This window comes from Nelumbo nucifera, chromosome 7, assembly GCF_055504915.1.
Source record: "Nelumbo nucifera cultivar China Antique chromosome 7, China Antique-T2T, whole genome shotgun sequence".
In the NCBI taxonomy this organism is placed as follows: domain Eukaryota; kingdom Viridiplantae; phylum Streptophyta; class Magnoliopsida; order Proteales; family Nelumbonaceae; genus Nelumbo; species Nelumbo nucifera.
In genome coordinates this window covers 53,389,268-53,401,916 of record NC_142655.1, presented here as the reverse complement: position 1 = coordinate 53,401,916, position 12,649 = coordinate 53,389,268, and the positions used below count along the sequence as shown (strand labels likewise).

Sequence of the window (12,649 nt, the reverse complement as noted above, 5' to 3'; positions counted from 1 at the left end):
GCAGAAGATTGATAGGAATTGAGCGGCAGCCACTCTCATAGCCCCTAATCTTATCATTTATATTAGGGTTACAAGAAAGAGTACAAAGACAAATCTGCCCCTGATTAGTAGGCAGGAAGAAAGAAAGAAATTACATATTAGAACAGGAGGGGCCCGGGCCATTAAGCTCAAGAGATATATAATATAACATAACATAACAAATAAGGCCCAAGCCCACAAACTAGGTCTCACAACAAAAGAAATAAGGGCAAGGGGCTTTCTAACCATTCACAGTATTAACAGAATGTCCTGTTCATTAGAAAACAATTATTGTTGATGTAAAATTCACTCAATAGGAAGTTGAAACATAGAATATAAAGAGCAAAGTACCACAAAACTGGAATAGTTACTTTATAAATTTTGGTTTCTCACTGGGATTGAATCCTACCTTCACTAAAGTTTGGAAGATGGGTTTACCCCTGATGTGTAGCCCACATGGACCCCCCCACACACACATACACATAGAAAAAAGGAATTTATTAAGCTTATTTTTAATAGCAGTAGCATCAGGAATCTAGGGCCATCAGGGGCGGGAGAGGTTTCTAGAAATGATGAGGATCATTCAATAACAATGTTCCCAGGTCTTATTCGGCATGGTGATTCATTAAAGCAGAGTTGCCAGTGGTAATCCAAGGGGTGAAAAAGGCAGACCGGATGACGATAAGTAAATTAATCATGGTATGTGACTCCAAAGTGATAATTGGGGCAATGCTGAATAAGAAAGCCATGGAGGTAAAGGAAAGAATTGAAGAAGATTATGTGGATGGTCAGTAACATTCAGGCTAAATTTTGTGGGCAGCAAGATCTTCAAATAGAATTGAACAAGATTATGTGGACGGCCAGAAACATTCAGGTTAAATTTCAGTGGGGAACAATTGTTTTGGGCTCAATTGTAGGAACTAAATGGGAAGAGATAGGCCTATGTTCTCTTTAACTGACACGTAATATCTTATATATTTTTTGTTTAGAATTAATAAATATCATGGTTAGTTATCAAAAAAGAAAATAAAATTGGTTTCTCACCGATATTAAAGCAGCCCACATCAACAAGAAGCATGGGCCCAGAAAGGTTGATTTCATCCATCAAGAAGTTTGAAACAACTATAACATGATACTAATGAAATGTAGAACCATAAGAGATAATAGACCCCAAGTATGCACGGCCCTAAAGTTGTATAGAATGGAACCAACAGTGAAAGCAAGAAAAGAAATACCAAAGTTGAAGCAAATGTGCCATCTAAATGTCCCGCGGTAGTTGTCTAGAAAAGCCCATCTTCGCCTATTTCATATAAAGTAAACTCAATAATGGAAAACAGCAGTATAATGCTATGTGTAAGAAGTTTTCTTAACTATGAAAAAAATAAAAAGTAAATCATGCAAAGAAAAGGAACCAACCCAAAGATGAAGAATGGATATCCTTCATAGATACGGTTGCACAAAAGAAAAGATATGTTGAAACTCCACAGGACAAATAAGAAATACTTATATTGTGCAAATATCTGCAGAAACATGTCTATTAAAACAAAATGAGAACTAGAAACATTCAACCACAAGACTCAGTTAAATAAGAGGAAGACAGTAAAGGGTTTTCTTGGTGGCAACAAATGCAAATAAGATATATGATAAATGTAAGGCGCATTGTCATAATAAACAATAGATAAGATGAACCTAATCGCATAACAAATACCAGAAGGAAGTAGCCAAAAATGGGGAAAGCTTATTAGATGGGCCAGCAATATGGATATTTGAATGGTTCCAGAAATTGATTTTGGCCCCTACTCTACAGAACATTGGCAAAATTCTGTTTCAAGTCCATGGAAAATTTTTCAACAAAACCATAAAGTCACATGTGGCTTGAAGACATTATGCACAAGAGATACATCTTGTTAAAGAATATCAAACTATTAAAGGACCTAACCTAATAGCTTAAGCTTTTAGGTTGAACGGTTCTTTGAGATGGTATCAGAGCCACTTTGACCAAGTGGTCTAGAGTTCGATCCTCATTACCCCCACTATAATTAATTAAGTTTCAGCACAAGGTATGGGTGGGCCTGTGCTTGTTCACTCTTCAAGCCCAATGGGCTTTCGTGTAAGGGGGTGTGTTAAAAGAATATCAACCTATTCAAGGACCTCACCTAATAGCTTAAGGTTTTAGGTTGAATGGTTCTTTGAGACATCTATTCTGTTAGATACTTGGTATTCTACAAGGTATACTGCAATGACCAATGAAGGAAGTCAATTTTTACCAATCCCAATTTGGCAAGGAGGGAGGAGAGTGTACAGTGTAACTCCACCTCCAATCTAGGGTTGCAGGGGTTGAATGACCCCTACACAAAGAGTGGACCCAACCCAAGGTAAAATTACTCTGTACAACAGTAATGTGGGAATTGTGTTTGGTTGTTAAGAAAATAGTAGGAAAAGAAAATCTAAAATAAAGTGTCATTCTTCAGTTTGGCTGACAAGGAAACAAAACGAGAAAAGAAAGTTAACACAAAATAGGAAGGTAATTTTCACTTTGACCTCAGTTTTTCTCTCTTAAAAGGTATGAAAGTACAGGAAAACAGTGAAGAATGAGAAAAGACGATTTTAATTTATTTTATTTCCATTTCTTTTCTTTTCTATTCTCTTTTCTTTCAACTCATTTTTGTCACAGCTAACATGGTAAATCATGAATGTATTCTCTATTCAGATTGAGTTAGGTATAAGAAGAGAAACTATATTTTTCAAATGTTAGCGAGAAGAGGTTGGGTAATGCAGGAGCCAAGTTGTAAAATATGGGATGACTTTGATTTATGTTAAGCCCAGCCCAGTCCAGTCAGTCGAAGGCCCACCTATTGAGAAGAGCCAGGACCATCAATGCCTCATATCTCAGCAATTTGAAAGGAGGCAGGAGCTCCAATGTGCCATATAGGAAGATTCCCTATCAGAGGTCATTTTCCCTTTACCTGGAGTTAGTTGCATGATCATGTAATCTCTGAGCCTACTATATAAGGCCAGAGTGGTTCCTTTAGGGCATCATGTAATAAAATTGCCTTCCCTTCTATTCTCTTCAGTTGTTAAGGAGGTTGAGTCTCCCTCGAAGATAATCCTGTCGTGAGCAATTCTCATCAATTTATCAGAAAAGATACGGGATGACTTTGAACTCTTGATACTAGATCTGAGTGATTAAATTTAGTTTTGCCAGATTTGATTAAAGAGAAAAATAGAAGAGAAATAGAAGAGAAGAAGAAGAACAAGAGAAATGAAATTGATATATTGTCAGCCAATGGAAGACAGATAAGATGTCTCGGACTTTGATTGGACAGTTTTAAGTAGGGACCAAGCTAGGGACAAGGTTTTGAGATGGAGGATATTAAAAAGGCTGTGTTTACCATGGAGAGAAAGAGATCTAAAGCTTGCATGGTTTCACAAATAGAAATTTATCAATAACTTTAGGATATAGAGAAATCAGATTTTTCTAGAGGTAGTTAATGTGTTTTTTAATAATGGTTGAATAAATGTGGGTGCTAATGATATCTTTATTGTTGTGATTAAGAAGCTGGATATAAATCACCCAGAGAACATTAGACCTAATACTCCAATGGAATTTTTAGGACATTTTCCAATGAAAGTTTTTAAGACATTCCAATGGAATTTTTAAGAAGCCAGATACCTTTGTTGTTGCTTCAGTTCCCCTCCAATGGAATTTTTAAGACAATTTCCGATAAACTTTCAAACCAGCACACAGTCTCTCTTACAAGGTACACAAACCCTCTACCAGCTTCCATGACTTTTTGCCAGCTTTACCCAGCCAGTAAAAGAAAAACAATATTCAATCTTTAGGGCCATGAACGAGAGCAGAGAGGAGAAAAGAGATGGCAGAAACAAGTGGAAATATGAGAGAGAAAGAGAGAGAGTAAAGGAAAGTTAGAGAAGGAGACAAAGGAATGGATGGGAATGGTAGAGAAGTAAAAAACAGGACTTAGAAGTATAACAGGCGAAGTAAGAAAGAGCAAGGGTGGCAAGAGTACCTCATGGCCAAGTTTCCTGAGCCAGGAAAGACCATGGTGCCAGAATTCTTCTTAACCTCCTTGAAATGCATCTGAGACCTCAGTGAAACTTCAAGCAATGTAAGTTCTTCTCATCTAATCAAAATTTCCACCTCCCTTTCCTCTCGGCTCACGCTTGACAGATTGCTCTCTTCCTCTAATCTATGATCTATCCAGCTTTGCCATCTTCCCTAAAACCTCATTTTTCCTCTCATTCACATGCCAAACACCACTTTACTCCAAACCTTCAAATTCCCCCTTAAAAACTGCAATTTCCTCATCAAAACAAACCCAGAAAAGCTTCAACATGATAGCCATTCCATTTCTCTTCAACAAACTCCAAGAAATTTGGGTGTTCTAGCCACATGTTGTCAAACATATGGTTTCAAGTCTAACAAACTTCCTTAGTAACACTAGTTTATGATCTGAGATTGAAAACATCAAAACACCAATATTTCTTGCTTCAAATCTGAAAAAAAACTCTTCCCATTCCCCATTCACAAGAAACCTGTCTGATCACCATAGAAAAAGGGGCCTTGTCCATTTGACCAAGTAAACTTAGATCCCACTAGACCCAGTTACTCCAACTCAATTCTTCTTATAAAATCCCCAAATCTTCACATTGCATTCATCACCTTCCTATTCCTGCCCCCTTTCATCTCCCCCAACCTCCTTTGACACCATCACTTCCACTGCATAATTTACTTTCTCCAGCACCACTGACAAAGAAAACCTTCCTTTAAAAAAACCTACCTTCCTCACCACCCCTGAATCCCCAATTCTTAACAGCCCTCACTTATTATTTGACAATCAACACCTAGTTTTGTTTCTTGCAGCAACATGACCTCCACCCTATAATATCTGACCAAGTTTCTTACTACCTCCCTTCTTCTACAATCCCTTAAGCTCCTAATGTTCCAAGAACACACCCTCATAGCATTCCACCTTGTAAAACCTCCCTTATTTTTCCTTCTTTTTTTTCTTTTTTTCTTTTGTTCATTCTATTTTTCATGTATATTACATGCTTTTGGAAAAAATACATTCACTTATTTTACATTTTCTTTTGGTATTGACTATTGTAAAATTTTTAACCTGATATTCTAATCAAAATGACAGAAAAGGAAGCAAACAAGCTTTGTACATTTTGTGAGGGGTCCACCTGCAACCAAACAAAGAGAAACACCAATCTCAAACAAGCTTTGTACATCCAGAGTCTCTGAGACCCCTTCTAAAACCCATAACTAGAACCAGAAAAGTGGATACAAGCTTATTTTTAAACCTCAAAAAGGAATACAAGGGAATTATTCTTTCAATGATGAATCCCCCACCCAAACATGCTCCCAAAAGTTAGTTCTTTATATTATAAAATTCTTATCACCTAAGGCAACTAGGCACCCAAGTGTCACCTAGAATCACCTTGACAACTATGCTCTCAAAATTTCTCACCTTCCTTAGCTCCAGCCCCCTTTGCAAAAAAATTATAATATCATCAACAAGCTAGAGATAGGTCACTGTAACACTGTTTCTACCTATTCTCCAACCACTTATTACCTCATTCCTATCAGCTTTTGAGATTAATCTACTAAACGCATCAGCTACAAGGGTGAAAAGGGTGAAAGAGGGTCACCTTGCCTTAGGAATCCTTGACCATTCCACTGACCAACACATAATAGTGACAAGATCTATGATAGTCATTTACACATTTGCATCATCTCTCCCCAAAACCACAATTCTTAAGAACTTCTATCAATAAATTCCCATCCACCAAGTCATAATCCTTCTCAAGATCCAATTTACAAACAAAGCCTTGTCAGCCAACCTCCTCTTATCCTCCACATTCATTGGCTATTAAGATCTAGTCAGTTATTTGTCTTCCTTGGAAAAAAAGCTCCTTAGCTTGACTTATGAGAAAAGGAAGTACTGCTCCAACCCTCAATAAAAGCACCTTAGAGGCCTAAAGTCCTTATGGTGTCTAGCATCTGTCTTCTTAGGAACTAGAGCCATGAATGTGGCATTGATTCCAGGACTAATAGTGATTTTGGTTGGCACTTGGGTTTCAGAAGAGGCTTAAGAGATTTTAAGATCCCTTTGGAGTTAGATCCGTTAAATATTATTGAAGGCATCTTTTTGGATCCTTCCAATTTTGATAGCCGAATTTGGACTCTTGCACCTTCAAGCTCCTTTTCATGTACTTCATTTTTTAAGGTTCTAGCTTATTCTTTAAGTCCTCTCACTCCTTTCCAGCAAAGGAGATTTCGGCAAAACCAATCCCACCTAAAATTGGAGCCTTCAACTGGGAGGTCTTCCATGAAAAAAGTAACACCTGTGACTTCAAGAAAGGAGACCTCAACTTGCTTGGGTGTTCCCTGAATTTTCCCAAATCAGTAAATCAGACATGGGGAAAAACTTTTGGAATGTTCTTGAAATTCAGATGTAATTCCTTTTAGTTTTCATTGCTGTGTTTGGTGAGGTGCCAGCTTGTCACCTCTTGGATGGTATTCCTTTCTCTTGTTTAATGAAATTTCTCTTTTTACTCTTCAAAAAAAATACTTGCTTACTGCCCTATTAATGTGTTCTTTGCAAGACAAATGGTGAATCTTGCTTTCATTTACTAATCTCCTGCCATTTTGCTACTGGTATTTAGGATTGCTCTCTTGCTTTGTTTGGTTGCAGGTGGACCCCTCTTTCCAATATGTCGAGTTTCTTTGCTCCCTCTTCTTTTGTTTGGCCAAAGAAGAGAGGTCGAGTCATGTGGAGGAGTATAAGAGCTGCAGTAAGTTGGACAATTTGGGAAGAGAGAAATGCAATAATTTTCCTTGAAAAGGAAATGAGTAAGAATGCCTTGACAGAATGCATAGCAGCATAACCATTAGAATTGGTCAATAGCTAAAGTCTCTAGAGCTGTTTTCAGATTTCTCAGTTTATGACTTCTATAGGAAGTGGCCAAGTCATAACATATAGAGCCCTGGATTACAGTATCTTGGACACCACCGGCTGAGGGGTATATAAAACTGAACTTTGATGGCAGTAGCAGGGGGAATCCAAGCCTCTCAGATGTAGGCTTGTTCAGAAATGACCTAGGTCAGATGGTGCCGTGGTGACAATTTTCTCAGGTCAACTGGCATTGGTGATTCATTAAGGGTGGAAGTAATGGCAGCTGTGGAAGGGGATTCTAAACTGGTGGTTAAATGGCTACAAAACAAAGGGGATGATCTGTGGATGTATAAAAATGAATTAAAGTTAAAATAAGATTAAATGGATAACTAGGGGTATGGAGGAATAAAATGTTTTAGGCTCAATTGTAATTTTTTATTTTGGAGATAAGCTATTTTATCTCCATTTGTACTTGTACACTTTTTCTCATCTTTAATTAATGAAAATCATAATTATTGATCAGAAAAAACATCCTTAGAAAAGCAAGTGGTTCAAAGATTTAAGGCACCACCTTAAAAAGAATTCATCAAGTTCAATTTTGATCAGAGCAGCTTTGGAAACCTTGGACCTTCTGCAGTGGAAAGAAATTTTAGGTATAAAGATGGGCTGAATAAAGGAAATGTTCTCAGGTACTATTGGAGTGAGAAACTCTACAAGGGATTAACTCTTGGCTGTTTTCCAATAAATATAGCTAGAAAGTGACATGAACCTGAACAAGATACTCATTGAAGGGTACTCACAAGCAGTGGTTGGATGGCTAAAGAATAGCAAAAGAGCAGTATGGAACTACAAAAAAGAAATTAGGAAGTTTAAATGGTTGGCAAGGAATTGTCAAGTGAAAGTTCAATGGGTCATAGATTGATTAATGCCATGGCTGGTGCACTAGCCAAGCAAAGGGTAACTACAGAGAACTTGGATTTGGCTCAATTGTAATGTGTAAAATTATCATGTCAAAGGTAGGATATTCCACCCTCTTCAAGGGACACACGTAGTCTATGTACATTTATGCTTATGATTTTTATAATTCTGAGTTACTTATCAATAAATAAATAAATAAATATAAGAAACTGAATTAGCATAGATGTTCTAAATACGAGGAAATGTCAGACCCGTAAAACAGACAGAAGTTACACTAGGATAAGAAATTAAATGGTAAAAGACTTGAACCTCCCCTGACATTTATGCTAAATACTAACACCTCCCCTCCCTTTTCAAAATGGACTAGTACCTCCCTTATTAGATGTATTAGATGTTATAATCTAACAGAGGAGTGAAAAAGACTAAGATATACTTGCAGGATAATTTTTTTCTAATCAAATTAGAGAATGAAAATACAGTGGTTAAAAATTTACTAAGAAAAGAAAAGCCTGATGTTGTTCTGTTACAAGAATCAAAGCTGATGGACGTGGATAGAAGATGGGTTCACAGTTTCTGGAGGTCAAGGGGAATCAGTTGGGCTTTCTCCCCCTCTTGAAGAGCTTCAGGAGGCATTATTACTCTATGGAAGAATGGACAATGGAGTGTCTAGAGAAATTAATAGGGAGGTATACAGTCTTGGTGAAACTAAATAATATAGAAAATGGTTTACCTGGCTGTGAACAAATGTCTACAGTCCAAACTCCTACAGAGAGAGAGCGGATTTTGGGAAGAACTTTTTGCTATCAGAGGTCTGTGAGAGGGTCCCTTGGTGTTTGGGGGAAGATTTCAATGTCATTAAATTTACCCATGAATCCAATAAACCAAACCAGCATATTACCACAAGTATGAGGAACTTCAATCTTTTCATTAACCATTGTGAGTTAATGGAGTATCCTCTGCTTCAGGCCAGTTTGACTTGGTCCAATTTCCGAATTTCCCCAACATGTTCTAAGTTGGACAGATTTCTGGTTTCTCTAGATTGGGATTCTCATTGGGATGGGTTAACTGCTAGAGCCTTACCTATAATAACCTCAGACCATTGCCCAATTAATGTAAGGGAAAGACGTGGGGGAGGCCCTTCTTTTCAATTTGAAAATATGTGGCTCCATGGAAATGGTGTGAAACCCTAGCCCACTAAATGCGTGTTTACAATTTTTTTTTTAATCAGAAGTTTCCTTTGATCAGCAAAGATCTCAAGTTTAAAAAGTAGTAAGACTTGGATCCGATGGAGAGCAGAGGCTTTGTGGAGGCTGCACAATGAAGTCCTTGAGAATCGAAGCCAAAGATTTTCTCTTCAAGGAGTTGAAGATTAAGGGACACTCTAGCCTAAAGATTCGGGAACTGAAGAAGGCTATGGTCTTGGTTCAAGGTCAGGAGATGGTTGAATGGCTCATGGAGTTTATGTCGGAGGCAGCAAATAGAGGCAGAAAACCAAGTAGGCAGGAATGGTCCTTGGAGACAGGAAGAAGTTACCTGATGGAGTGTAAGAGGAACTCAAAAGGTTCATGTATCTCTTTGTCTGAATTTTTTGCTAAAGGTAAAAAGCAAATGGTTTGCTTTCCTCAAGGAAAGAATGGTCAAGGATGGAAGGAGGTTGTCACAGTGTTAAAGGCGTTTCTTAACTCCAGGAGAAAAGGGGAAGATAAAGCAGAGGGAGAGGTTCCAAAGAAGACTGATGCTGAGATGCAAAAGAAAGATATGGTTGTTATGGCACACTGCCAGAGCCTCCCCACAATGACTGTCAATGTAAGGAAAGATCGTTGGGAAGACATGATGGTGCTAGAGGCTAATAGTCCGATACTGGAGTGGAGGAAAGCTGCTGATCTGTTAATACAAAAATTAAACCTGAGAACCACTTTTATCCTGACCCCTTTTAATAGTTTTAAGGCTCTACTTGATCCTGTTGAAAATATGATTGAAGTGGAAGCTCTGAGCTTCCAGTGGAAGATGGTGTGATTAAGTGGTCTCCCTCGTCGAACTCAAGCTTTTCTCAGTGGAAGATGGTGTGATTATTCGACTGATTGGGCTGCCTTTCCACCTGTGGAATCATGAGACACAGCCTCCATTGCAATGCTATGTGATGCCCGTCTTGACGGAGAGTTCTGGGGAGACCTACAGTCGGCAGCATTGTTGTTGAGTGGAGTTAAGCCTGAAGATATAACCAGAAAGATAAGTATTAATGTTGAAGGGGTTTTTCATACGGTGTGGTTGACATCCTCCATTGAAGCCAGTCTGTGGAGGGAGGTTCAACAGGTTGAAGTTGAAAGGGAAGAATGGATAGAGCCACGCGAAAAGATGGGGGAAGGCACTCAGAAAAAGTTAAGACTTTCACAAATTTCGATAGACAGCCTTTAGGACTGTCTTTAGATTTCGGTAGACAGGAAGGTCAAAATGGCAAAGGTCAAGGAATAGGGCTGGACGGTCAACTACGTGGAGAACAAGTTTTCAGTTGGGAGGGCAGTAAATCTTATGCTCAGGTGGTAAAAGAAGGTGACATTTTGGATTCAAATTCAAATCTCAGAAGGAAGGTAAAGGTATCAGACCGGGTTGAACCAAAAAAGGGTGAACCAGAATTTGGGGTAGGGGGCACTGAGCGTGACTTTGTATAGTCTCATGTGCCAGAGCTTATTAGCTCGAGTGGGCCTCAAAATGTTGTTGGGCCTGGTGACAAAAAAATAGGTGAGCCGCAGATCAAGTTGGCCCATGCCAAGGTTCAGGTAAGTGGGTCACATGACTAACTTAAGTCACACATGCCTGGGAAAGGAGAAGCTCCAATAGACGGTAAGAACCATCTATCTCCCTCTTCCTCGAGTAAGTTCTATCAAGCCTACGTGTGAGTATCAGTGTCGGCCCCAACCTACCTGCAATGGGTTCCAGCCAAGAGGTCCAATATCCTTTCTCCGGACAGGCGGAACCCCAGAAGTTTGAAACGGCACGACTTAGAACTTTTTGAAGATAGTGAAGACACAGATGAAGAAGGTGGCAATGATGAAGTCTCGACTGATACAGCAAGTTTGGGAAGTATTGATTTGCAAGAAAACGTGGATATGTTACAGGAAGGAAGCTTCAGTGCAGAGGTTCTCTTCTTAGAAGGAATCTCTCAAGAGGAAGAAGGGGAGACGATAAGGATGGAAAGCACGGCTTCAGATGTGGAGCTTATCACACCCCCCTTCCATGAGGGAGCAACTACAACCTCTCAGGACCCAAACGGAGTTAGTATAAAGGCATAGCAATTTCTAGTCGACTGTGAAGATAGGCCAGAAAGGGAGGAACAGGAACAGGCTTCTCTGGTGGTACGACTAGACAAAGGTGAAAATTTAACTTTAACCACCTCACTGCAAATGCCAACTAAGGGAACAGACTTGGCACTACCTGTAATTTCTCAGATGCAAACCTCGTTTCTTTCTCATTCTCCTACTCTGCTATCAGGTATGGGTGTCCATTCGGTTTCTGTTACTGATGTGTGTGTTCAGCCTTTGCAGATACTCTAATATCCCATCCTGAAGGAGCAGATGTGGTGGCTAAAGGAAGGAATAAAGGTGTCGGTGGCATCTTGAACATAAGAAGAAGGAAGAATTAAATTGTCATAAAGGTGTGGGGGAGGAGGTGGAGAGAATATGGAAGCTAACCTATACAGAATGTGAGGAAATAAGACTGAAGGAAGATTACTTGGAAAGGAATTTTCAGAAGAAAGGTTTGCTTAGTGAGGAAGGAGAGGGGGCTGAAATAGAAGGCGATAAGAAAACAGAATGAAATTCTGAAACAGGAAGAGATTATTACAAGGTTGACCTTGGGGTGAGAAAGGAAGTAGTTAAAACATACCATAGGAAACCTGAGGAAAAAAAACGAGGAGAAAAGGGAGCATAGAAAGAAGAAAAGGACTGAGGTGCAACGACTAATATCTAACATTGAGGCTGATATCGAGTTTAAAGGAAGGGGAGAGAGGAGGAAGAACTCTAGGTAAGGAGTTGATTTCAGGAGGGACTTAATTGAAAGTGTGCCCATGAGGATTATCAGTTGGAATGTGAGAGGCTTGGGAAGTGCTAGGAAAAGGAGGGTAATAAAGGATTTACTCAAAAGAGAGAAGCCTGGCATTGTGATGGTGCAAGAAACGAAGCTCTCGGAACTGGATGGAAGATGGATAAGAGGATTTTGGAGGATTAGGGGTGTTAGTTGGTCCTCGGCTCCATCCTGGGGTGCTTCGAGAGGAATTGTCTGAAGGGATGAGAGATCCATCATATGGATGGCCGAACCATGCAGGAAGGTAGGGCGAAATTTCAAAAATTTCTCTCCAATGTGGGAATCACATTCCCTATTTTAGAAAACTACATTTTCAATGATCAATCTTGAGCCTAAACCAAACCAGATCTAAAACCAAAAGGGAGTGGAGGGTTATACCTGATACGAAGTAATACTAACCTCCAATGAAGGTGTTCACGCCCAAGGATGAATCCAAAGACTGTTTCCACCGAAGATGACACGATGCAGGATGAAACAGAATCAACAGGATGGCTCTTCAGCAAGAACCTGATTCTTCAGCAAGAATCTAATGGAGGGCGAGTGAGCACGACTTCAGATCACCTTTTCTGCCAAAAGGTGATATCAAGAACCCTTTCTTGATCGCTTCCACAGTGGAGATCGAACTGATATGGCGGCAAGACCAGGAGAGAGAGCAGAAAACAAGAGCAGTCGAACTGCAGGTTCTTCTCTCTTTTTAACCTCTGAACTGA

General features: G+C 39.3%; 1 protein-coding gene across 3 annotated transcripts in view; it reads right to left on the bottom strand.

Moving 5' to 3' along the window:
- LOC104610996 (MBOAT (membrane bound O-acyl transferase) family protein) overlaps nt 1-12,649 on the bottom strand; it is a 90,894-nt gene that overhangs the window by 67,675 nt on the left and 10,570 nt on the right. For all 3 annotated transcript variants that reach the window (XM_010277891.3, XM_010277892.3, XM_010277893.3), the window contains exons 6-7: nt 1,435-1,538; nt 1,254-1,318 (exon numbers count right to left, since the gene is read on the bottom strand). In XM_010277891.3, coding sequence (XP_010276193.1) covers nt 1,254-1,318; nt 1,435-1,538 — 169 coding nt within the window. The remainder of the gene's footprint in view (nt 1-1,253; nt 1,319-1,434; nt 1,539-12,649) is intronic.